The following is a 27280-nucleotide window of genomic DNA, read 5'->3' as shown; positions in this document are numbered from 1 at the left end:
TGGATTTAAAATAGATCCAACTTCTTAAAGTAAAAGTTCCAGCTGTGTGTTTTACCAATTGTTTTTGTTTAAGCCATGACCTGGAAATTCTCTGCTGTTTTTGTCTTACCCATTGCAGCGAGTCAAATATTTGCATTAATGGAGTGAATAGGCTGTAAACAAATACAACACGACAATAAAATTCAATCCTTTCCTCTACCTTTGAATCATTAATACTCAACTGGCATGGTACATTTAATCATTCAACCTTGGTCATAAAATGTAATCTATCAATGTGAGAAAATGGCAGCAGAGACAAAATAAATTACAACTTTATATTTGTTTTAGAAACCTTACTGGCTCACATGCCAGGGCAGATTTTGTCAGAAACAATATAAGGGATTGCCCAGGCCACCCTGTTCTTGGCAATGATGGGTGAAGACAGACCCACCTCTTTTTTCTGTGCTTACAGGACATGTAGTCCCTTTCCATGTACCCCCCAACAGCAAGAGTATCCCATATGATGTCCCTTAAAGGTGTATATTTCTGATTATGTTTTTTGGGTACCTTAACAAGTGGAATAGCATAATTAAGACTCCATCCTTTAAAGATCATCATTGCACAATTTCACATTTATTTTGGCATTATTTTAACTGTGTGACTTTAATAATATTTAACGTGTGTGAATGTTCAAATGCATGAATATAATGTAACTATTGATAAATTGAAGCTTTACAAACGTGTATACTATTGTTCAGTTTAAACATGACGATCTATTCTGCATGCAGATTAGCATGCATACTTTAAGTTACATTTGCATATATTCTGAAAGGCATATTTGAAAGCGTAATCATGTATGCTTTTACTCACATTTGCATTGGTTCTTGAGTTGCATGTGCACAAGTATAACTATGTGCACGTTTAAATGTTTAGTTAAAGTTAGCTTGAATAAATGTCTTAATTTTGAAATGTATTTTGCTTGGTCAGTGTGTTCTATCTTTGCAGCTGCATGCTCATGGTTTAATTAGCTAGAGAAAGGGAGTATTGTTGTATGTTTTAGTCTACTGATAGTAAGGCCAGAGAAGAGAAGCATGGCAAGAAATGTTAAGACCTAATGAGCAGATGAAGCCTCCTATTCATCGCCTAACAGGAACTGGGTATGCTCACGGTTGCCATACCTGTCCTAGTTCTGTGGGATAGGAAATGCAGGTGATTTTGCAAATGTACACCAGGAGAAGAAAATAAATTGAGTGGTCCCTGGTGGGGTGGGAAGAGATAAATGTTGCTGAAGTTTCTGTCCGTTTGAATTAGTGTTTATTCCATGAGAATATGGCATATTTCATTAGACTGAGGAGTACAGACCTCTTTGCTTCCTTTATTTCTGCATGTGTGAAGCTTCATGCTAAATATTTATTCCAATTCTAAAAGACTTCTACTGGAGAATTTACTATGCTGACACCTTCCAATTACCTTGAGACCCCACCCTACACACCATCCTTATTCTAAACTTTAAACCTGCATTAAATGACTTTAAAACGTATTCATGTTTAAGAGCGAGAATAGAAGTTTCTTTGAGGAACACCTATTTCTAATTCTCAGTTTCAGTATTGCTGTGGCTGTGATTATATTATATCTTATCCTACTGAGACTAAACCTATTACAATATATGGGCTTGCTATCTGTAATTCTGTATTTAATATTCTCTTGATAGGCATATATACTGAACTGATTATTAATTGGTAATAAAACTACCTAAATTCAATCTCTGATTCTTGGCCCTTATTTTGTGACCAAATGGCCTTCACAAAAGTTAAAATGTTTTACTATTGCTAACTCCCTTGGCCTCTCAGCTAGCTTAAAAAGATCCATCAGATAAGAGATTGTAAATCACGCACCTGCGGGCTCTCACAGGTAAATTAGTAGGCATTATTTATTGTCATGTGAGGGACAGGTATCTTTCGAGGAAAGAGGACAAAATCAGTACATAGTTGGGTCAGATTTATCAATCCTTCACGCAGCTCAACACAGCAAGCCATCTTGCTGCACTGCATGAAAGAGAAAGGGGAGGAATACACCACATTTAACATTACATGGTGCATTCCTGTCCTCTCCTAGCTCTGGCCCCCCTTTTGCCTGCCTAGCGCCAATGCAGGCACCCTAGTGTCATGTTGCAAGGGTGTCTGCATTGTATGTAAGATTGTTTTTGCGCAGAAAGGTATACCTTCCTGCACAAAAACAATCCTGAGAGGCATTTTCCTCTTTCTATGTGTGTTGCAAAATGAAAGAGAAAATAACGAGGAGAAAGAAAGAGAAAAAACGAGGAGAAATAAAGATTTTTCTCCTTGAAAGGCCTCACTTGGGGAGGCATAGCATTTTGACACATTCCCAGTGCCACCAATAATGGAAAATCTGGGAATTCTCAAAAATCGATGGGTGGATGCATGGGAAAACGCATGCTCCACCCATGGAACACCTCCCTGCTGCCTTGCGTTACTCTAGATTTATCAACCCATGCAGGGCCATGCAAGATGGCCTTGCATGGCTTGATAAATCTCACTTCATTTTTGGTTTGCCATTGCGCCCCTTTGTATAGCACAAAGGCAACACAAAACCTTGGGCTTAGATTTGGAGAAAAAAAGAACAGACAATATGTTTTTCAGAGCAGGAGATCTGTATTTATCAATTCTTTGCTCTCTCTTTCAGAATTGTAATTTTAACCTATTTGATTTTAAGGGTCAGGCTCACAGCATCGTTATTTGGTTTCCAAATCTGCTAGGAAACACGCTTGACGTTGTTTGAAAATATGTCAAGAAATATCATTGTGATGAGTCATGACAGAGTGCATTTAGATTTATTTTGCATCTCCTTAAATGTTTATATTTACTAAAAATTAATACATAAATATGGTACAGGCATTGTTGGCATGGTAATGTGTGATGATGTGTGATGTGGTGAAGAACAAGTCACTTTGTGGTGCATATTCTAACCACCTCAAAATACTCCCTAGTGGCCAGAATGGATCCAGAAACTTTCTACAGCGATGGCCCTGTGCATCACTAGACAGCGCTGTGGGGCTCGGCACTGATTCCATACAGCTAGAGAAATGATAAGTGTCACCCCTGTCACTAACTTTCATTTCCACACCCTCAGATGTGGAGCCTGAACAATTGTTGATAAAAGTGTCTGGATCTCTAAAACTGGACCTTTTTAAATGGACAACAAGAGGCCATTTAAAAAAAGAGGAAAGTGGAAGGACAATGAGGAATCTGCATTATGTAGAGCATCCACCATAAAGAGCATTCCTCTAACTTGTTTGTCAGCTTAAAATAGATACCAAAGTACTACCTCCACAGGCGGAGTGTCTGTGGAGTGGGCTCAAATGTTTTTTTAGTCTTCAAAAGTCAGTAATCCATGTAGGGGAAAACTGGTATCCCCAAGCTCTGACGGTGAACCACGAGCACTGTCATCACTTTCATGAGCACTCGAAGGACACTGGTTTGGCTGACGAGGAGCACTGAAAACTTGATATGCTCCTGGCTGACTTTGAACTATAGCTAATGACTGCGGGACTGCAGAATGGGTATATGAAAATATGGTTTCTGCAGGTCCAAGGACACCATTTAGTCCACAAAGTCTAATGCAGCCGAGGTCTGTTCTGGAGTGAATATTCTGAATTTATCCATCTGCCAGAAAGCATTCAGAGGTCGAAGGGCCCATGTAGGCTGGAGGATCCATCCTTTTCTGCAGAAACAAATAGCAATAGTAATAGTTCTCTCCTCTTTCCGAGTAGGGAAAACTGTCAATAACCCCTTTGGAGAGAAATACTCGCAACCTGTTCTAACAGAATGGAGAGGTGCTTGTCGTTAAGTCAGTAGAATGTGAAGGGAAGATTTAGTGGGGGGAAAAAGAAAGGTTAGGGGATAGCCATACTGAAAGTGTAAAAGAACCATCTGTCGACAGAGATGGTTCACCACCCTGGGAGGAAATATCAAATCCTGCTTTTCCCATAGGATGGGTGTGCACCACACCACTAAGGGCAAACTAAGGCGTCTTAGTGATTGTTGCTGCAGGGCAAGGGCTATGGGAAGACTGGTGGCCTTGCTGGCATATACATTACCGGCTAGACCCACATCACCACTGCTGTAGCAGCTGGGGCAACTGCCCCAGTCTATATATCAACCCTCTGGAGTAGCTTCCGAATTTTCTTAACTGATGTGGAAACTGACTGGCAGAGAACAAAAGATTTAGGAAGCACATTGTAGTTCTACTGTCCTGAAAATTCTCCAGAGCTGAAGCAGCTTTTTCACCAAAAAGATGTGAGTCATCAAAGGGCATAACCATAAGAGAGGCTTGAAAGTATCCATAAAACCCAATGAAATACATTGGTGGCTGAGCACAACACTGATGCCAGCTGCCCTTCCCAGACAAAAAGTAGTATCTACCCAAGCATGAATTACATATTTGGCTGTGTCTTGACCATCATGAAATGTTTGAGCCAGAGAGGCCTTGAGGTCTTCTGGGTCTACTGCCAACATCTAACTGGTCATGTCCCAGAGGGTATGCGTATAACGAACCAACAAAAAGATCACATTCACCAATTTCAGTGCCATACTACCCGAGAAGACAAATGCCTCAATCCCTTTGTACTCCCTATCCAGAGCAGTTACGTGGTATGAATTAGGGTTCAATTTGCTGACTGAAGCCTAATCCCCCAGGCTCTGTGGGGTAGGGATCTTTGAAGCCTGGAAACCTGCCTGTTCTCCTGTGTGGGAGATCACTAATCCTCTCCCCACTTCAATTGTCCCACAGCGGTGTACCTTGTTCATTGTCAGAGCCAAAAAAGATATTGTAACCTTGACAGAAGCATCCACCCTGGTAGAGACAAAGGTACAGGGTCAGGCTGTATGACAATTGATTGTGCTCTAGTAATTACATAGCATGACATCAGTCAAGATCGGATTGAAGAAATTTCAGGTTCAGATCAGCAGTGGATTCAGTTCTGGCAGTGGTGGTGTTGGTAGCAGCATCGAAAAGAAATGATAGAATAGACATATGTATCAAAGTATGTGCAGGACCTGGTATTAAGGGGCCAGAGTGCACCGGGGAAGGATCCGCAGATGGAAACCCAACTGGAGACCCTTGTGGGTCCTTGGGGCCTGAAGGTGTGTCAGAGAGAGCTGAAAATGTACCAAAAATCTACAGCATGACCTCTTTACATGGCTGGGTACCCCGAGGTGGACCAACTGGCATTTTGATGACCTTGCACCCTCTCTTTGGATATGGCGTAAAAGAATGGGGTTGAGTCCTTCTTTGTTTTTTTATGTTTCCACATGTACTTCAATTTAGACTTATCAGATTATTTCCACCACAAGCAGACTTCTCACTGGAATAGTCCTGGGTGCAAATATGAGTCTGCACTCTAACCTGGAGCAAGACTTTCCAACAGGTCTCAACTTCTCCTCATTTTCAGTGATGAACAGCATTTCTTCTGAATCTTGTATCAACTTCTTATACATGAGGGCACACTTATCATATGACTTTCAGTCATGCTCTGAGCCCAAAACTCAAGAGACACACCTTGTGGGCTCTGTGGCCGACATCTGTTTCCTGCAGTCGTGGCATGGTATGAAACCTGTAGTTTTAGGTGGTGACATTGTTCCCTAGCATACTAGATTTTATTTTAGGAGGCGTTGGAAACCAACAAAATGTGGAAGTGGACCTCTGGATCTGCATAAGAAGATCCACAAAGAAAGGTACTGCCATTAACACTCAAGGGTGGTGCTTATGTGGCTCCAGTACATCACTTCAGAGGTGGTATGGAGGCAGTGCAGAGCAGCATGGTGCCACCTGTTGGTGCATTAGAGAATTGCTGGAAAAATGTTTCCAGATCTAGTTTGGCATCTTGGGAGTATTCTAGGGTGAGGAATCTGCAGTGAGAAATCAGTGGTTAAAAAAATCCATCAGCAAGAGAAACAATTTACCTTGCCTTTTTGCTTCAGTTCTATTGGCTACAAATGTCTACCATTGTTTCTTGGAAATCAAATTCAGTACATTCAAATACATTTATGTTTTCCATTCCAGGCGCAACTCCTATCATACTGGGCAGGACATTAACAATTGCAGTACTTGTCAAAGCACTGCATGCATCATTTACAGGTATGCTCTACTTCTCAAAATGTGCACAAATCATGTGTAATATGGCTATAGTTTGCCATGTAATAGTCTTGCATTTATATTGTTTTTTGATCTTTTGAACAGCTCGTTGCATTAATGTATATAAATAAATATATTATTAAATAAGTAATACTGCCCATCGATTAGGAATTACCAGGCCCATGTAGCCCCCCAACTTCCCTGCCTGCTGTACAACTGCTGGCTCTGCTTTCTTTCCGCAATAATCTAGTAACTTTCAAACTGTTGTGTCACTGGAAGAGGTGTCATATTATTGATGTTATGTGCCATGACTACCTCCGAAAAGCAGTTTTGTTGAACCCACCTTTCTAAAATCTCTAAGCGGGCAGAATATTTTGCTCAGAAATGTATGGGGAACTGGAAAGTCCTACCACCATAGTTTACTTGATTTGTGGGCATTTGCAAACAGATCTGACTTCATAAATCTGTCAAATGTGATCAAGGTAGAATAAGCAATAGGTGCAACTCAGCATTTTGACTTTGGCCAAAGCTGTACAGCATTGGAAAAAAAAAAAACAAGCATTGGCATAGCCAGTAGGTCTCGCCTTTGGGGCCTTATAAGTGTTTAGCCATGCAACAGTTGCATAACTAAATACTTATACGTTCCCAAAAGTGAGACCTATTGGCTATGCAAAGCGGCCGTGTGGCAGCGAAAGAGAAAGTGATCGCGATCGTGATCACGATCAAACATCAAAGTGTAAGTAATCGCGGTAAAGCGCGGCGCACGTTCCCGCGCACATGCACTGTAGCTCTAGGGTGGCCTGGAAGCACTTTTTGGAGCCCTCTCAATAAGTCTCGCCAGACCAGCGCATGCGCTGGGTCAGGCGAGACCTAAAAACGTCTTGCATTTTGGAGCAGTAAAAATTAAAAGAACAAGCATTTGCAATGCAATAGATCTCGCATTTACGCGAGTTTAAGCTATTGGCATTGTAAATGACAATGCCTTTTATTTATGTTTTAAAAACCAAAATATAAATAAAAGTCAAATCAATGTAATTTAAAATGCCAATAGCTTAAACTCGCATAAATGCGAGACCTATTGCATTGCAAATGCTTGTTTCCTTTCTGATCTAGTTTCCAATAATCTGATATTTTTGTTCACACTCAGAGAGCACAGGCTCCGTCACAGAGATCTCCGTTCATTGTAGGCAGGCTGGTTTCTAGAGTTGAATTCTGCTGCCACTACAGCCTGCACGCCCACAATGAAAAAGGTCACAGTGGGATGAATTAACATGTTTAGCCAATCAGCATTAAGAATCTACCTGGCAATAACGAATTCAAGTGAAAAATATCTTCTAAAAAGTTCATGATCAAATGGCACAACATGGTAAAAGCAATTAGCGGTGTGTAATTGAAAGATGCAACACATACGTTTGCAGCTGAATAGTAAACCTGCAAGTAGGCCAATATACACAGACTTATGATGTTTGTAATCTATGGGGCTGCTGCACCCAGACACTACTGCTTGTAAGGATGGTGAGAGTAGAGTATTCTGGCAATGTAGATTGGGGTTATCCTTTCACGTAAGTGAAATGACTGACACACTAACACCCCCTCAGAAAAAGACATAGTTTGTAAAAGAGCAAAGGGGTTCTCAACTGTGCTATGATAAATTCCAGGCTCTGCAGACAGACACAGACGCACACAAATACTCACCGGAAGACCGATAGCAGCAAGCTCAATAAAAAGTACAACTGGACACCTGTACTAGGCTGATCGAGCCCCATTACATACCAAATGTTTCACAAATTCACAGTCCAGCCCTCACCTCCACTCCAAAATAAACTGGGCCAAATTTAAGTAGTCAACACTGCAAAACTGACAAGATAAATCTCTAACAGTTACACAAGTGTACGAAGAAGCATAGTAACACACACTAATGTACAGACTGGGGAGAGGTACACAAGAGCGGTTGGGGGAAGTGGATTTGGTGTATTGTTCTTGATAAACATTTGATTTACCTGTCGGTGCATTTATACTGTTGGTGTACTGCCATTATTCTCTTGCTATTGCATGCCCTGTGCATCTTCAATAAGAATTATATAAATAAAAAATGCAAAGAATCACGCATGCGCCAATACCGCCCGCATCACTACCTAGACCAGTAAAATGCCATTTAGGCGGTCCTGAAAGGCAGACGGAATATGCTACAGCGATGGATTATAAGACCACAGGGTCGCTCCAGCGCCCGCCTATCCCTGCAGCTGTTCATTCTACAAATACCAACGTTTTCAAGCCGTGAGGAGGGAAATGCGGTTTAAGACTTAATTTTACACTTTCTACTTTGGGCTATACAAGAGCTTTGTAGAGTCAATCCTGAAAAGTGTGAAGAGTTTACTGAAATAAGCACTCCGTGTCATCTCGTCACAACCTATTCTGTTTAAGCACGTGTCGGGAGGGCATTGTATTCGGATTTATATAGCGCTTACCACCCCTGACGAGACAAAGCACTTTATGTGGGAAACAAGCCGACTCCGAGACTGATGACGCCATGCAGGGTCCCCGGGAGCTCCCGAGATGATCTGGAGCCGATGGCGGGAGGGAGGGAGGGAAAGTGAAAGCGCGCCATTCGCATGCTGTGTTTACGCGGAGACAGGAGATGTGCACACGTACGGAGTGCACATCTCCTGTCCGTATGCGTGCACATCTCTGTCCCCCTTCGGCACAGAAACCGATGACTATAGGTCTCTCCAAGGCAAGCACCGCATGCGCTGCGTCGCTAGGCGAGACCTAAAAAAGTAAAGTTTGCATATTCAATGTAGCAAATTGCATTTGTTGGGGCCTCCATAAAAGTAAATTGATCAAAAAAGAAAAGGGAGGGATGAGAGCAATGAGGTTGGGATTGGAGAAGGAACACATCAACACTGCCAAGCGCAGGAGCAAAGGTGAGTGGAGGGGAGGGCAGGAGAACAAGAAGGAGCTGTGGGAGGGAAAGAGTTTGAAACATTAAAAAAGCACAAAAGAATATTGGGGAAGAGAAGGCAGATGGAAAGCTGTGAAAGCAGGAAGTGCACTACTGAAAGCACATGTGGTGGGGATTTGAGAGGGTAGAAGCCACACAGACTAGGTCCGGAAAGACATGCAATTCCATGCATTGCTGAAAGCAAAAGAAAATAAAGTAGTTCCCCGAATTGCAGCCAAGGAAGCATACAAGTCATTCAACTAAAGCAGTGGTGAAGAAGCAATCCTCCGGGTGAGAGATAAACACAAGAAGAGGAAGTAACACCATCAAATAAGTAGCAAGCAAACACGACTGCCAAGAAAGCCAAGCTATGGTACCTATAATAAGCAATGAGCTGACCCACTACCCACAAGGTTTGATCTTGTCCACAGCAGTCAACAATCGGTCTACGACAACAGTCATATAAAAGTTGATCGTAGGTGATGTCTAAAGGCATTCTTGAGCCCTGAGTTATAAGAAAATAAATCAGCATTTAGGACTAAGATTTGGTAAAAAAAATTAAAAAACACATCAAATCCTAACTTTAAGAGACAAAGGCATAAATGGAAATGGAGTTGCAGTAAGGGTGAGGCTTGAGAATGAGTAAACAGATGTTACAGGAATGATAAGCAATTGATTAACCTCTCAAGTTAGTTGATGAGTGGGAATACATCAAAGAATGGCTCAAGACTCAATATTCAGTCAAGGAATATTTTACGCTTCATCCATCTGAAGAGTATGTAATATTTCTTTGTAACCCCTTGATTTGTGTTTTCTCTGAACCAAATTCTGACCTCAGCTGGGACCCATGCTTGGGTGACACTTTTTATAAGGTCCAAGGATAAGGGCTTGCTTAGTTAGGGTAATCCATTGTTCAGTTGTTAGTCATAACATGAAACAAGAACTAACCCGCCAGTAAAATTCACCACTATGAAGGACAGCTATAAGCCATGAATTTTAAAGGAACATGCAAATGAGCAGGCAAATATCAGTACATTTTTCTATTTAATGCTAAGATTTGCTTTAAAAGAACAAAAATATGACTCAATAAGAGAAAATATATAAAAATATAAATAACATTGTAAGTCAGTAAAATGCATTAAATAGTGATGCTAGGCGGATTTGGAGTTGTTGAGGAAAATTACACAATTGTTTTCAAGGGAATTCACACTAAAATGGAGGGGTTATTTGTCAAAAAGTTTGAGAAAAGCAGGCGCGGCCTATGAAGGTAAGAGCGGGGGGTAGGAGTCTATGGATGACGACGATAGAAACTTAAATAAAAAAAATAAAAACAATTACCTTGCGCTCGCCGCATCGCTGACTCGGCGATGCGGCGAGGGCCAGTGGAAGTGGTTTTGTTTTTTTAATTTAGGTTTTCTCATCGTTGTCAGTCGACTCTCCCCCATACACCACTCTTACCTGCATGGGCCGCGCATGGATTGGACACTTCTATTTACTCATTCGTAGGACTATCCTTGTACCAAAGATGAGAGCTTTCAACAGCTTCAGTTTGAAAGATGTGGAGGTTTTGTGCCCCACAGAAAAGTAATATATATGTTTTTATTAAAAACTGTCAATGTGCTAAGGGATAATATCCAGTTTCACAGAAAGCATCTGGCAACAAAGCGGAAAAGATAAGGTATTTCAAGAGTAGATGGGTATATACTGTTCCAAATTAGTAATATATGATCTGTATATTTTGTGCTTTTTTGTAACATATTGTCAACATTATTGTTAGATATTGAAATGAGATAGGAACTAATGTTTAATAACTGAAAACCTCTTAAACTTAGTCAACCAATTAAAACGTGTGCCCTTGCCATGCATTGTTTATTACTACACCTATAATAACACTCATTAAATGTTAAGTTCCATCACTGATGGCATCTCAAATGACATAATTGATGGCATCAGTGGTGGAATCACACCTCTGTCCTTATATGAACTTTAAGCAGACATCCAGTGCTTTTGAACCATGAAGATGTAGGATTTAGTATGGTTATTACAGCAGACAGTGTGCACGCACTTAAGGTACTTTGTATTGGTGTCAGCTCCTGATGAACACATCCTGTTCCCCTCACAGTATACAATGAATTTAAATGAGTGTCATAAATGACAAGTGCAACACACTGAAAGTAGGGCTTGAAACATAACACACAACGGGAAAGCTCAGTAATTAAAACTGAAATACAGGAACAGCTTGGCTCTATTATACTTCAGTGATCAATTATTGCCCACACCTGGCACATTATACGAGGCTCCTAATAAAGGTATGCAGAAGAAAGTAGCTCATTAGTGCCTGTCATGTTGATAGTCTAGCCTCGCTGATAGGGTTATAATGTGAAATTAATTCGCTACTTTGTTGAAAGTCCTTTAGAGACAGGACTTGTGATGCTTCGAGCACAGGTCTTCCGTTTATGCAAACATTATTACAGTGATATTATCGTAAATGTGTATGCAGCAATTCTGACCACTCATACACAGTTTATAGATGAGGGCCGTTGTTATTATGACTGTGATGTCTGAAAATGTGTGATTTAAATCATGTTTGTGAACAAATGGCATTTTAAAATGAATGCTGAACTGAGCACAGAACTGGGATGTGGAAATATTTAAAGCGGAGATCCACACCGAAAACTAAAAACATAGGGAGCACAGCTAAAAAGTAAGAGTTGTCTAAAAGGCAGGTGGTGAACACTGAATTACTAAGTCTGACTGAAAGAATGTACCTCAGGTTAGCAAAAGCCACCTTTTATTTTAGTGGACTGACCATCCACAGAGCATTAATGTCACTATAAGTGTGGTAACAGCGCCTCCTCATAAGTGCAGCCAGTAACCGCAAATAACTCCAACATAAGACAATTACTTGGCACAAAGTCATTCATAGAATGACGTATATGAATATATATGAATAATGTAATTGCGATACATGCTCAATATATTTTGGGGCAAATGGAACACAATATTATAACTAAATGAGAATTTGGGCGCTCACCTGAGTTATTTTAGGACTAATTTGTAATTGCTATTGAAGAAAAAATATACTTTTTAGAACTAATTCTGAAACTTTTTTTGCAGTACATTCGTTTGCCAATGAGAGACATTTTAGAAATAAAAAAGAATGAATACCAATACGTAGAAATTAACACCTACAAGAAAACCTTATCCATGCATGAATAATAGGAGAAGCAATTATATCTACTCTACTATCTATCTAGGATGACCTGCAGACAATTGTGGATAGAAATGGAGAGACTATATTAATACTTCGGGATCTGCCTACCCCCTTTGATGTGGAGCACCACCAGATACTGGTGCTAAAGCAAAAGTAATTAGGCCTCTGAGGGAGTACCTTCAAATGTATATCCTTGTAGTGGAAGAGGTGTGGCGCAGTGGCCAGGGTGCCTGACTCCAGACCACAGGGTTCAACCCGGTGGCAGTTTAACCCAGCAGCATGTGACTCTGGGCAATAGCTCGCTTACTCTTCTCGAGGGCTCCCATCGCCGGGACACCTCTCTGGAGGTAGCTGTGCACTTTACAAATGCAGGCATTTACATTTACATCTATGTAGCACAAGTAGCATCATCTTGCTCTCCCTCCAGAATATCACCCATTTAAAGCATATAGTCTGTAATATTTCTAACGACTATTGATCAAAGTTTACCTCTGCCCGTTACTAGACCTCAAGTCCTTTGCCTAGCTTGCTACAGCTACATCAATGATACACAGATGATACTAAAACTGTAGATTTGGAAACACCAATACACATCAAAGCGTGACCACTGCCTCCGAGCAGATGGCCAATGGATGCTGATAAACAACTTTAATTTTAGCTCTTTGAAAGCTTAGATCATAACCTGCAGAAAATGAAAACACTACAAGTCTATAAACATTTAGCTAAAAGAACTCAACCCATCATCAGCGACGTTGACTGAAGTAATGCATCAGAGAGTGATCATGGACTCCAGCCTTACTATTGCTGCTAAATTGAAAAAGACTTAAGAAAGCATTTCTTCACCCTGCAAACTATTCAGCACATCATCTCACATCTGGGTTCCCCACATATCATCTAAACCTTGTGAATAGACTTTAACAAGGATTTTCGACTTTCCTATACCAAAGGCTACCAACTGTGTGAAAGGATACGGCAAGACAATTCCTACATGTTAGGCAAGCACATCACTTTTTCTCTTTTGCCAGACGCTCCACTTTCAAAGCACTGTGCATTGCACATAGGGACATTCACAGCTAGAACCAGCATTCATCCAAGAGAAAGTCCAAAGCTCCTCACAGCATGGAGCTGTCTGCCTCAGACTGGCTTCTTCTTGCTCACCATCCTCTGCAAGATGCAACACATCAGGGGAACATCTTTCCAAGGAGCATATTATTGACTTCTGATCAATTTCTGATCATAGATAAAGGTCTAGCACTCTTGAATCTGATGAATCTGGACCATACCCACCCAAACATCAGAGTGGATTATCCCCTGAAAGTTGGTAATTCTGATCACTTGCACAGTTATATGTCACTCCACTTCATTCAACTCCAGGTGTAACTGGAGTTACATACATACCTTGACTTATCATGCGCAACACCAAACAACTTTCTACTTAGGCCCTACTCACAATCCCACATCTTTTCACACAGACACATAATCAATATCAAGCTGGGGTGTACTATTTCTTGCTCCCAATTACTTCACTACGTTCTTAAATGAAGCAACATATGGCAGAATTAGAAAATCACTCTGATCATCATGTACAACACCAACATTTTTTGCAGTCCACAAATCAACATCCTTCAAGCCAATAACCTTTTCCTTACCACAATACCAGGGGTATACAATATGTCTATACATATATATAAATTCACTGAAAAAACCATAGGTTTCACACACGTTATAGTTAGGAATTAGCATTTAAAAAACCTTGCAAATTCACTGAAAAAACCATAGGTTTCACACATGTTATAGTTAGCTGGACATTTTACTGATAAAAAACCTATGAAATTCCCCCGTTATAGTTAGTGCAGGCAACTATAACTCACGCGACCGCAATCCTCTGCTGATGCTAATACTGTATTTAGACACTTATTTGCCCATGTCTTCTTCCATTAAATTTTAGCTATACATATATTACAAATATTTTTTTTTCATAAAGACACATATGTCATCAGCAGAGGATTGCGGTTGCGTGAGTTATAGTTGCCTGCACTAACTATAACGGGGGAATTTCATAGGTTTTTTATCAGTAAAATGTCCAGCTAACTATAACATGTGTGAAACCTATGGTTTTTTCAGTGAATTTGCAAGGTTTTTTAAATGCTAATTCCTAACTATAACGTGTGTGAAACCTATGGTTTTTTCAGTGAATTTGTACGGTTTTTTAAATGCTAAGTTACTTTACGCCATTCGTGGCGTGCGCGCCCACTTAACGCAGTTCGTTCCGTGCGCAGCACGTGGTGCGCTTCGCGCACCGCGTGCCCACTTTACGCAGTTAGTGCCGTGCACGCACGGTGGGCACGCGGTGCGCTACGCGCACCGCGTGCCCACGTTACGCTGGATGGGCCATGTACGCACGATGCGCTTCGCGCACCGTGCGCACATGGAGGGCATATTATGCGCTTCGTTGTGCAAGGTAAACTTTTACATTTTCATTGCTTACATATGCAATGCACAAATGGTGCCCTTCGGGCGCCATTTGCACACGGGGTGGGGAGAGTATGGTTAATTTGTTTTTTTTATATATTTACTTTTACTTTTAAATTATATGCCATGCAGATATGGTTCCCTTCAGGAACCATTTGCACACGGGGTGGGGAGAGTATGGTTAATTTGTTTTTTTAAAAATATTTTTTACCGTACGCGTACGGTAAGCGTAATCGGCGATTTTTCGAAAAAAAAACCAATTTGACTTTTTGCCCTTGGGGGTTCTTTGGGGACACCTTCATCAAGGCTAGGTGGTTAGGAGCTGTCTAAACAGCCCCTTTACATGTTTTTTCCCTTTGTTTTTCCTCCCCCCCTCAGAGTGCGAGAGAGAAAATGGCGGCCGCCGCTTCCTGGTTTCGACCGATTCGAATGTTTACTAAGATCTAACAGCCAATCAGAATCGCGCTCGCGCACGTCACCGTACGCGTACGGTAAGCTTACCGTAAGCGCACGGTAAGCGCACCGTAAGCTGCCACAGATATATATATTGATTTAAATGCTATTTTCTCAGGAACTACTGAACAGATTTACACCAGACCTACAAAAGGCACTTCCTTGACCTGAGGACTACCTCTCTGCCAAATTTCAAGTAACTCTGTTCAGCCGTTCGGGCTGTAGCTGTGTCTAAAGGTCCTATGGAAAAATGCATGGGAAAAACGCGTTTTGGGACCCCCCTTTTTTCTCAGCCCCCGCTTGACGAATCCCCCCGAGACTTTCAGGGTAGGAGCGGAGCGGAGCGCCCCACCTATTTTGAAAATTTCGCGAGGATTCGTCGACCGGCGCCAAAGTTATTCCAAATAGAATGTTGCGGATTTCCTATGGAAACAGGGTCCTAACTATAACTACCTACTGGCGACCGCCAGTAGGTAATATATATATATATATATATATATATATATATATATACATATATATATATATATATATATATATATATATATATATGAGACAAAACTTCTCTCAGGCTTCACCCCGAGTCCCAGGGTTCGTCGCAGCAAAGGAAAAGCACGGCACCACAGAGAATTTCACCGTTGAAATTTATTAAACAAAGATCTTCAGGACACGCACAAAAGGACGGTCGACGCGTTTCGGCACTCAGCCTTCAACTGGACCATAGAGTCCTGTCGTCCAGAATGTCTCTTTTAAAGCAACATTTACAAATTGATAATAGAGACTGAAAACATACTGGACATGCATCGCATCGTGGAGCAAGATATATTATTTACAAGTAAATGAAAATTTAAATCAATTGAAAAACACAATAGTTCATACCACCATGGTAATTGTTTGTTGTTACAAATAAAGTTTTTTAGAAAAAATCATTGCAATTGATTTCAGGGAGTTACGGATTTAAAAATAACGATCAAGGTAAAGTACCATTGAGGTGATTATTTGCATCAAGTATGTTATCAACGATCAAAGTACGTGTTGTTGTCAAAATTCATAACGTTCCCAATCTAGAATCAAAGAAGGGTTATAACAAGTTTGTGCAAAGTAATTTACATATATCTATGTCAGTAACAATCAAGGAGTAAATGATTTTTAGAAGAGATGCAGTGAAAGTGATGAGTAACTGTCAATTATTGATCAAACGTGGAAATATGTACAAGTGCAAAAAAGACAAAAAAGACTGAAAGGTGCCCATCATAAATTTTCAGATTGAGAGCCATTAAAGGTGCACATGTAATTCAGCATCCAAGTTGTGTCCCAATGGGTTTTCAGTACCCATTGATAGTATCATTCTTGACTCTGCTCTTCTTAAGTCAAGCATGCGATTTCCACCCCTTTCCTTCTGCTTGACAATTTTAATGCCAGAGTATCTGAGCTGACAGGAGTCACTTGAGTGGAAGTCATAAAAATGTTTTGCCATGGGGTATGTGAAATCCTTGTTCTTGATCGCACGCAAATGCTGTAGGATGCGAAGTTTAAGTTTATTAATCGTGCTCCCTATATAATATTTCTGGCAAGGGCATTCCAGTCTATAGACTACATATTTTGATTCACATGTGATGTGATCTCGAATTATTTCATGATGGCCATTCTGAAGTTGGTAAGAAGTGATGTTTTTACCCTGTTCACATGCCTTGCATTTTGAGCATTTCCAAAATCCAGGTGTGGTTAACCAGGACTTGGTCATTGATGGTTTGACTTCAAAATGACTTTGTGTTAGAATGTCTCCCAGGGAGGCTGTCTTTCGATAGGTGATTCTTGGGCAGGGAGGCAAAGTTTTCTTTAAGGTTTCATCTAGCAGTAGTACTCCCCAATGTTTAGAGATCATTTTTTGTAGTGCATTACTTTGGTTGTTGAAATCAATAATGAGTCTCGTAATGTTGACAGTATCTTCTTTGTGCCTACCCACTTGGAGTAATTCTTCTCTGTTTTTGTTCTGAACTCTGTTCACTGCTGTTAGAATCACCTCCAAGGGGTAACCTCGTTGTAGGAAACGTTGGCTCATCTCCTCAATTTGTAGGTTGAAGTCTGACAGTTCTGAGCAATTCCTTCTGGCTCTTAACATTTCCCCATAGGGGATGCTCCATTTGAGTTTTACTGGATGCCCACTGTTGGCGTGAAGTATACTGTTACTGGCCGTCGGTTTTCTGTGCATTTTGGTACAAAATTTGCCATTGAGTATGTATACTTCGACATCCAAAAATATAATATTGGAAGTACTGATAGTAGATGTAAAAGTCAGTTGGTATCTGTTGATGTTAAGAGAGTCCAGAAAATTCTTGAAGAGCTCAGAGTCGCCTTCCCAAATGATGAATAGGTCATCAATGTATCTTGACCAAAATTTGATGTTCTTAGCGCGGTCATCATTAAGGACTTCAGTTTCCCATGTTGCCATCAGAAGGTTGGCATATGTGGGGGCAAAAGATGTGCCCATCGCAGTCCCTTGTTTTTGTAGGAACAGCTCACCTCTGAACAGGAAGGCATTATGTGTCAGACAGTAAGTCAACATTTCAATCAACATAGCGGAGTGTTCCAAAAAACAAATTGCTCTAGTGTTGAGGAATTCTTTTACTGCTGCGATGCCATCAATGTGACGGATGGAGGTGTAAAGTGAAGAAACATCAATGGAGGCCATGATGTAGTTTTGTTTCCACTGTAGTTGATCAATTTTTTGCAGAAAATCCATTGTGTCCCTTAAGTATGATGGGAGAGCTGTAACGTAATTCATTAAAAAGATATCAATAAAACGAGATGTGGATTCCAGTAGAGAACCGATGGAGCTAACAATGGGTCTGCCAGGTGGATTGATTGTAGATTTGTGAATCTTTGGTAAGAAATAAATTGTTGCCGTGATGGGATGATTGGTTTTGAGATATAGATATTCATCCAAATCGATGAGTTCTCTCTCTTTCCAAGCCTGGAGTTTCAAATGATATTCATCTGTCCAGTCCTTAATTGGATTCTTAGTTAACCTTTCATAGTGATCCTTGTTGCTAAGTTATCTGACAGCTTCTTTAATGTAATCCTCACAATTTTGAATAACTATGTTCCCGCCTTTGTCAGAGGCTTTAATGATGATGTTTTGATCATTGCGTAATTCTTTTAGGGCATTGTGTTCTTCAAAAGTGAGGTTCCATATTTTACTCTTATTCATGTGTTTAGTAGTAACTTTACCCTTTTTGGTGGATGACATCGGACAGTTGGTGGACATTTTATTGATCTCCTCTACCATGATTTCTTGGAAGAGATCAATTTTGTTACCAGGAGGAAGTTGTGGACAAAACGTTGATCGATTTTTAGCACCACTGTTACCTCCTCTGTTGGTCTCAATGCCAGTGTCATGACAATATTGTAAATCCGACATGGAAGAGTAATTTCTGGCATCAGCTTGTGTGGATGACTCAGTTTGTAATAAGGTAGCTGTTCTTAATGCTGGAATGTCTTTGATACTCAATGGTTGAGTAGTAGGGCTTGGTGAGAGTGTAGAAAATGATTGAGAGGGTTTCTCTTCAAAGTATTTTTTGAGTTTAATTTTGCGGCAAAATTTATACAAATCAATGCGTATGTTGGCTAGGTCCATATCTTTGTTGGGACAGAAGGATAAACCTTTATTAAGCAGAGAAGTTTGTGCTTTAGTGAGGATTTTGTTGGAGAGATTAACAATTAAGTTGAGATCTTGTGGTTTTAATTTTGTTTTGTTCTTCCTCTTCCTCTTTTGGGTCTGGCCACCTCTCCTTGTTCTCCGTTTCGGGGTTGTGGACGTCCCCTCCCCCGTGATGGTCCTTGGCCGCGTCCCCTCTGTCGCGTTGTCATCTGCATGAGGCGCATTTCCCCGGAAAAATCCAGACTGGAGGTAAGTTGGTCCTCATCCGCTGAACCTAATTCCGAGCTCTCTTCTGAGACAGGAGTTGTTTGTCCACTGATTTTATCCATTACTACACGGTTTCTGAGTGTGTCGTATTTTCTGGCAAAGGTATAAATTCTGCCATATGTGTAGTCAAGTCTGTCCCTGTTAAATTTGTTAGCTTTTCGTTTCTCTACATCATCTTCGTGTTTGTTGATTTTCTTTTCCATTAACTCAATTAATTTGGTAGTATCCTCATCAGTAGGGATTTGATTTAATTCACTCTCCAATTCTTTGATAGTTGTAGCGAGTTGTGAGTTTTCTTTCAGCGTGGGCAATCAATGTGGTCATTAGTCTAAAAGAACATTCATTAGTGTCTGTTTGCCATTGTTTAATTAAATCAGCATCCAAGTCATTTAAAGTGGGCATAATGAGAATCCTCAAACCTCTGGGAATTCTTTTAAATTCAATATATTTTTCAAGCGTCGTTTTCTCCCACCATTTATTTATTTCTTGGATGCGAGCGGCTTGTAATTCTTTTAGAATGCAAGAAAGAGTTCTCTTGTTTTTGTCTCAACTAGAAGCACCATCAACAGATTTATGAGAGGAACTGGAGTCGTCGTTGAGGAGATCACATGCTCTCTGTGCGCGATTTTTTACTCTTTCAGCCATGGTGGATTCTGGGTATTGTGGTTCTGTTAATTACGCGATGCAAATGTGGTGATTCTTAAAGTGCGTATTGTCCAACGATTGGTCTTGTGAAACGGAATCTCTGTTACTTGGCCAATGATTCGTATTGGTCAATTCCGGGAATATGGTCGTAGTTTGCCGTATAAATATATCAATATGAATTGTATTCCAATCATAAGAGAGAGTGTGACGAGGCTCTGAGCATAACAATTCACAGACAGTTCCTCCACACTTGAGCAATAATAAGAAAGCGAGGGGTTACCGAAGGTATCGGGTACAAGGAGGGGGCAGCTCGGAAACCGCACCGCAGTCTCTAGGCGCCACCAACCGTTCCCCGTAGCCTCACTCACCCGAAGCTCTCCAGTTGCTCCTCCGAAAGCGAATTCCTGTCGCGGAGTCTCCAAAAACAGCAAACAGCGATCAGAAACAGCCGGCGAACAATTACTCCTTCCGGTATCAAGAGGCTGCTAATTCACCATGCCGTTTCACTTCCCGGGTGCACGCAGAGCGCAGGCAGCCATCGCTCGATATGAGACAAAACTTCTCTCAGGCTTCACCCCGAGTCCCAGGGTTCGTCGCAGCAAAGGAAAAGCACGGCACCACAGAGAATTTCACCGTTGAAATTTATTAAACAAAGATCTTCAGGACACGCACAAAAGGACGGTCGACGCGTTTCGGCACTCAGCCTTCAACTGGACCATAGAGTCCTGTCGTCCAGAATGTCTCTTTTAAAGCAACATTTACAAATTGATAATAGAGACTGAAAACATACTGGACATGCATCGCATCGTGGAGCAAGATATATTATTTACAAGTAAATGAAAATTTAAATCAATTGAAAAACACAATAGTTCATACCACCATGGTAATTGTTTGTTGTTACAAATAAAGTTTTTTAGAAAAAATCATTGCAATTGATTTCAGGGAGTTACGGATTTAAAAATAACGATCAAGGTAAAGTACCATTGAGGTGATTATTTGCATCAAGTATGTTATCAACGATCAAAGTACGTGTTGTTGTCAAAATTCATAACGTTCCCAATCTAGAATCAAAGAAGGGTTATAACAAGTTTGTGCAAAGTAATTTACATATATCTATGTCAGTAACAATCAAGGAGTAAATGATTTTTAGAAGAGATGCAGTGAAAGTGATGAGTAACTGTCAATTATTGATCAAACGTGGAAATATGTACAAGTGCAAAAAAGACAAAAAAGACTGAAAGGTGCCCATCATAAATTTTCAGATTGAGAGCCATTAAAGGTGCACATGTAATTCAGCATCCAAGTTGTGTCCCAATGGGTTTTCAGTACCCATTGATAGTATCATTCTTGACTCTGCTCTTCTTAAGTCAAGCATGCGATTTCCACCCCTTTCCTTCTGCTTGACAATTTTAATGCCAGAGTATCTGAGCTGACAGGAGTCACTTGAGTGGAAGTCATAAAAATGTTTTGCCATGGGGTATGTGAAATCCTTGTTCTTGATCGCACGCAAATGCTGTAGGATGCGAAGTTTAAGTTTATTAATCGTGCTCCCTATATAATATTTCTGGCAAGGGCATTCCAGTCTATAGACTACATATTTTGATTCACATGTGATGTGATCTCGAATTATTTCATGATGGCCATTCTGAAGTTGGTAAGAAGTGATGTTTTTACCCTGTTCACATGCCTTGCATTTTGAGCATTTCCAAAATCCAGGTGTGGTTAACCAGGACTTGGTCATTGATGGTTTGACTTCAAAATGACTTTGTGTTAGAATGTCTCCCAGGGAGGCTGTCTTTCGATAGGTGATTCTTGGGCAGGGAGGCAAAGTTTTCTTTAAGGTTTCATCTAGCAGTAGTACTCCCCAATGTTTAGAGATCATTTTTTGTAGTGCATTACTTTGGTTGTTGAAATCAATAATGAGTCTCGTAATGTTGACAGTATCTTCTTTGTGCCTACCCACTTGGAGTAATTCTTCTCTGTTTTTGTTCTGAACTCTGTTCACTGCTGTTAGAATCACCTCCAAGGGGTAACCTCGTTGTAGGAAACGTTGGCTCATCTCCTCAATTTGTAGGTTGAAGTCTGACAGTTCTGAGCAATTCCTTCTGGCTCTTAACATTTCCCCATAGGGGATGCTCCATTTGAGTTTTACTGGATGCCCACTGTTGGCGTGAAGTATACTGTTACTGGCCGTCGGTTTTCTGTGCATTTTGGTACAAAATTTGCCATTGAGTATGTATACTTCGACATCCAAAAATATAATATTGGAAGTACTGATAGTAGATGTAAAAGTCAGTTGGTATCTGTTGATGTTAAGAGAGTCCAGAAAATTCTTGAAGAGCTCAGAGTCGCCTTCCCAAATGATGAATAGGTCATCAATGTATCTTGACCAAAATTTGATGTTCTTAGCGCGGTCATCATTAAGGACTTCAGTTTCCCATGTTGCCATCAGAAGGTTGGCATATGTGGGGGCAAAAGATGTGCCCATCGCAGTCCCTTGTTTTTGTAGGAACAGCTCACCTCTGAACAGGAAGGCATTATGTGTCAGACAGTAAGTCAACATTTCAATCAACATAGCGGAGTGTTCCAAAAAACAAATTGCTCTAGTGTTGAGGAATTCTTTTACTGCTGCGATGCCATCAATGTGACGGATGGAGGTGTAAAGTGAAGAAACATCAATGGAGGCCATGATGTAGTTTTGTTTCCACTGTAGTTGATCAATTTTTTGCAGAAAATCCATTGTGTCCCTTAAGTATGATGGGAGAGCTGTAACGTAATTCATTAAAAAGATATCAATAAAACGAGATGTGGATTCCAGTAGAGAACCGATGGAGCTAACAATGGGTCTGCCAGGTGGATTGATTGTAGATTTGTGAATCTTTGGTAAGAAATAAATTGTTGCCGTGATGGGATGATTGGTTTTGAGATATAGATATTCATCCAAATCGATGAGTTCTCTCTCTTTCCAAGCCTGGAGTTTCAAATGATATTCATCTGTCCAGTCCTTAATTGGATTCTTAGTTAACCTTTCATAGTGATCCTTGTTGCTAAGTTATCTGACAGCTTCTTTAATGTAATCCTCACAATTTTGAATAACTATGTTCCCGCCTTTGTCAGAGGCTTTAATGATGATGTTTTGATCATTGCGTAATTCTTTTAGGGCATTGTGTTCTTCAAAAGTGAGGTTCCATATTTTACTCTTATTCATGTGTTTAGTAGTAACTTTACCCTTTTTGGTGGATGACATCGGACAGTTGGTGGACATTTTATTGATCTCCTCTACCATGATTTCTTGGAAGAGATCAATTTTGTTACCAGGAGGAAGTTGTGGACAAAACGTTGATCGATTTTTAGCACCACTGTTACCTCCTCTGTTGGTCTCAATGCCAGTGTCATGACAATATTGTAAATCCGACATGGAAGAGTAATTTCTGGCATCAGCTTGTGTGGATGACTCAGTTTGTAATAAGGTAGCTGTTCTTAATGCTGGAATGTCTTTGATACTCAATGGTTGAGTAGTAGGGCTTGGTGAGAGTGTAGAAAATGATTGAGAGGGTTTCTCTTCAAAGTATTTTTTGAGTTTAATTTTGCGGCAAAATTTATACAAATCAATGCGTATGTTGGCTAGGTCCATATCTTTGTTGGGACAGAAGGATAAACCTTTATTAAGCAGAGAAGTTTGTGCTTTAGTGAGGATTTTGTTGGAGAGATTAACAATTAAGTTGAGATCTTGTGGTTTTAATTTTGTTTTGTTCTTCCTCTTCCTCTTTTGGGTCTGGCCACCTCTCCTTGTTCTCCGTTTCGGGGTTGTGGACGTCCCCTCCCCCGTGATGGTCCTTGGCCGCGTCCCCTCTGTCGCGTTGTCATCTGCATGAGGCGCATTTCCCCGGAAAAATCCAGACTGGAGGTAAGTTGGTCCTCATCCGCTGAACCTAATTCCGAGCTCTCTTCTGAGACAGGAGTTGTTTGTCCACTGATTTTATCCATTACTACACGGTTTCTGAGTGTGTCGTATTTTCTGGCAAAGGTATAAATTCTGCCATATGTGTAGTCAAGTCTGTCCCTGTTAAATTTGTTAGCTTTTCGTTTCTCTACATCATCTTCGTGTTTGTTGATTTTCTTTTCCATTAACTCAATTAATTTGGTAGTATCCTCATCAGTAGGGATTTGATTTAATTCACTCTCCAATTCTTTGATAGTTGTAGCGAGTTGTGAGTTTTCTTTCAGCGTGGGCAATCAATGTGGTCATTAGTCTAAAAGAACATTCATTAGTGTCTGTTTGCCATTGTTTAATTAAATCAGCATCCAAGTCATTTAAAGTGGGCATAATGAGAATCCTCAAACCTCTGGGAATTCTTTTAAATTCAATATATTTTTCAAGCGTCGTTTTCTCCCACCATTTATTTATTTCTTGGATGCGAGCGGCTTGTAATTCTTTTAGAATGCAAGAAAGAGTTCTCTTGTTTTTGTCTCAACTAGAAGCACCATCAACAGATTTATGAGAGGAACTGGAGTCGTCGTTGAGGAGATCACATGCTCTCTGTGCGCGATTTTTTACTCTTTCAGCCATGGTGGATTCTGGGTATTGTGGTTCTGTTAATTACGCGATGCAAATGTGGTGATTCTTAAAGTGCGTATTGTCCAACGATTGGTCTTGTGAAACGGAATCTCTGTTACTTGGCCAATGATTCGTATTGGTCAATTCCGGGAATATGGTCGTAGTTTGCCGTATAAATATATCAATATGAATTGTATTCCAATCATAAGAGAGAGTGTGACGAGGCTCTGAGCATAACAATTCACAGACAGTTCCTCCACACTTGAGCAATAATAAGAAAGCGAGGGGTTACCGAAGGTATCGGGTACAAGGAGGGGGCAGCTCGGAAACCGCACCGCAGTCTCTAGGCGCCACCAACCGTTCCCCGTAGCCTCACTCACCCGAAGCTCTCCAGTTGCTCCTCCGAAAGCGAATTCCTGTCGCGGAGTCTCCAAAAACAGCAAACAGCGATCAGAAACAGCCGGCGAACAATTACTCCTTCCGGTATCAAGAGGCTGCTAATTCACCATGCCGTTTCACTTCCCGGGTGCACGCAGAGCGCAGGCAGCCATCGCTCGATATGAGACAAAACTTCTCTCAGGCTTCACCCCGAGTCCCAGGGTTCGTCGCAGCAAAGGAAAAGCACGGCACCACAGAGAATTTCACCGTTGAAATTTATTAAACAAAGATCTTCAGGACACGCACAAAAGGACGGTCGACGCGTTTCGGCACTCAGCCTTCAACTGGACCATAGAGTCCTGTCGTCCAGAATGTCTCTTTTAAAGCAACATTTACAAATTGATAATAGAGACTGAAAACATACTGGACATGCATCGCATCGTGGAGCAAGATATATTATTTACAAGTAAATGAAAATTTAAATCAATTGAAAAACACAATAGTTCATACCACCATGGTAATTGTTTGTTGTTACAAATAAAGTTTTTTAGAAAAAATCATTGCAATTGATTTCAGGGAGTTACGGATTTAAAAATAATATATATATATATTTATATTTATATTTATATTTATTATCTATTGGCGGTCCATAGGAAATCTGAAAATTCTATTTTGAATAACTTTGGCGCCGGTTGACGAATCCTCGCGAAATTTTCAAAACTAATGGGGCGCTCCGCTCAGCTCCTACCCTGAAAGTCTCGGGGTGATTCGTCAAGCGGTGGCTGAGAAAAAAGGGGGGTCCCAAAATGCGTTTTCCCCATGCATTTTCCCATAGGACCTTTAGTCGAAGGTACAGCCCGAACGGCTGAACAGAATTACTTGAAATTTGGCAAAGAGGTAGTCCTCAGGTCAGGGATGTGCCTTTTGCATATATGGAGTCAATCTGTTCAGTAGTTCCTGAGAAAATTGCAGTTAAAAGTACATAAATATCTATAGGCGCGAACTGTGCGCGCACCGTGCGCACGGTGCGCGCACCTTAACGTGCACAAGCGTAATTCTGATTGGTGGTTACATGTCAGTCAACGTTCGAATCGGTCGAAATCAGGAAGTGTCGGCCGCCATTTTGTGTGTTTTGTGTGTGACAGTGAAAAAGAAAGGTGGAGAACGTGAAAAGGGGGCAGGGTAGAGAGTTCCTGACCCCCTAGTCTTTGCCAGGGGGTCCATGAAGGACCCCGAAGGGTGAAAAAAACATTTTATTTTTTTTTCAAAAAATCGCGGGGTGCGCGCACGGTGCGCGCACAGTGAAAAACCTTAAAAATATATAAAAAATATAATAAAACATACATAACTTAGCATTTAAAAAACCGTACAAATTCACTTAAAAAACCATAAGTTTCACACACGTTATAGTTAGGAATTAGTCACTCGATCACAAGGATGATGTCATCAGTGATGTCATGAGTGATGCCACTGACCATGTCATGAGTGATGTAATATGTGACGTCATGAGCAGTGAATTGCGGGCGCGCGAGTTATAGTTATCTGAACTAACTATAACGGGGGAATTTCAATGTTTTTTTACGAGTGAAATGTGCAGCTAACTATAACATGTGTGAAACCTATGGTTTTTTAAGTGAATATATATATATACACTTATACAATAGTATAATACTAAGAGACTGACTTCTTTACACCTGATGCTGCCATTCATACATTTAGTACTTCCCTCATATCCAAAGGCAGCAGCAGAAACCAAACAGTATGTACACTGGGCTCTAATAGCCCCGTTTGCTTCTTAGCGTTTCCACTCTTTGCCCGCTCATAGTCCATCAGGAGCAATTAGGAAACTGCTGGAAGTCTAAGGATACAACGGGTAGTTTCCCTGTGATGTCATCAGCCATCAAAGAACTATTGGTCTCATTTCTGCATGACCAGCATGTTGATAAATCAACGTCCATTTTGGGATCTGCTGTACAATCCCACTTAATGATTGGAAGATGCTTGATCAATCATGCTGCTATACAGATGTCATATTTCATATCATGTTTTGCTTTTGGTGCATGGGATATGGATAATTAATAAGTGATACAAAGGTCAATCTATCAGCTTTTTGTAGGTATTGGAGAATTTATATTGAAGAATTTTGAACATATATTTTAAATGCTATCATGTTAAAACAATTACACTGGAGGAGAAATCGAAATGTATTACGTCTATGAACAAGTACAGACAAAGCTAAAATATTTGGCCTACAACTAAACGTGGCTCTTGAATGACTGGACTGGAAAGTGCACGAGTGTGTGTGTGTACGCTGTCATGGATGGCAAGTTTGAGAATGAAAAAAAAAAATCCACAGGGGGGTGAAAGGAAGCATGCATATAAGGATGAGTGATTAGGTGCCTGGATGATGAGTGATCGATGTGTTTTGAATAGATAATAGAATGCAATGAAGAAGTACTTTCATTTATAAGCCAGATCTATTGGTTTTTGTGTAATCAAGGACTCTTAATTAATTGTTGGACTGTGGACTGAAGCCACACTCTCCTTGGTGAAGTTTTC

The 27280-nt window shown here is 40.6% G+C and overlaps 2 protein-coding genes across 3 annotated transcripts in view; one reads left to right on the top strand and one right to left on the bottom strand.

Moving 5' to 3' along the window:
* DOCK2 (dedicator of cytokinesis 2) overlaps positions 1-27280 on the bottom strand; it is a 1824799-nt gene that overhangs the window by 857058 nt on the left and 940461 nt on the right. The window lies entirely within an intron of this gene.
* The window catches only part of INSYN2B (inhibitory synaptic factor family member 2B), an 88407-nt gene that overhangs the window by 8849 nt on the left and 52278 nt on the right, over positions 1-27280 (top strand). The window contains exon 2 of one of the 2 annotated variants that reach the window (XM_085617854.1): positions 6061-6135. The exons of the other annotated variant lie outside the window; for it this stretch is intronic. Within the exon in view, the coding sequence (XP_085473980.1) occupies positions 6061-6135 (75 nt within the window). The remainder of the gene's footprint in view (positions 1-6060; positions 6136-27280) is intronic. 2 annotated transcript variants of the gene reach the window in all.

This window comes from Triturus cristatus, chromosome 7 (genome assembly GCF_964204655.1).
Source record: "Triturus cristatus chromosome 7, aTriCri1.1, whole genome shotgun sequence".
Taxonomy (NCBI): domain Eukaryota; kingdom Metazoa; phylum Chordata; class Amphibia; order Caudata; family Salamandridae; genus Triturus; species Triturus cristatus.
This window is presented reverse-complemented; position numbering and strand designations above follow the sequence as displayed.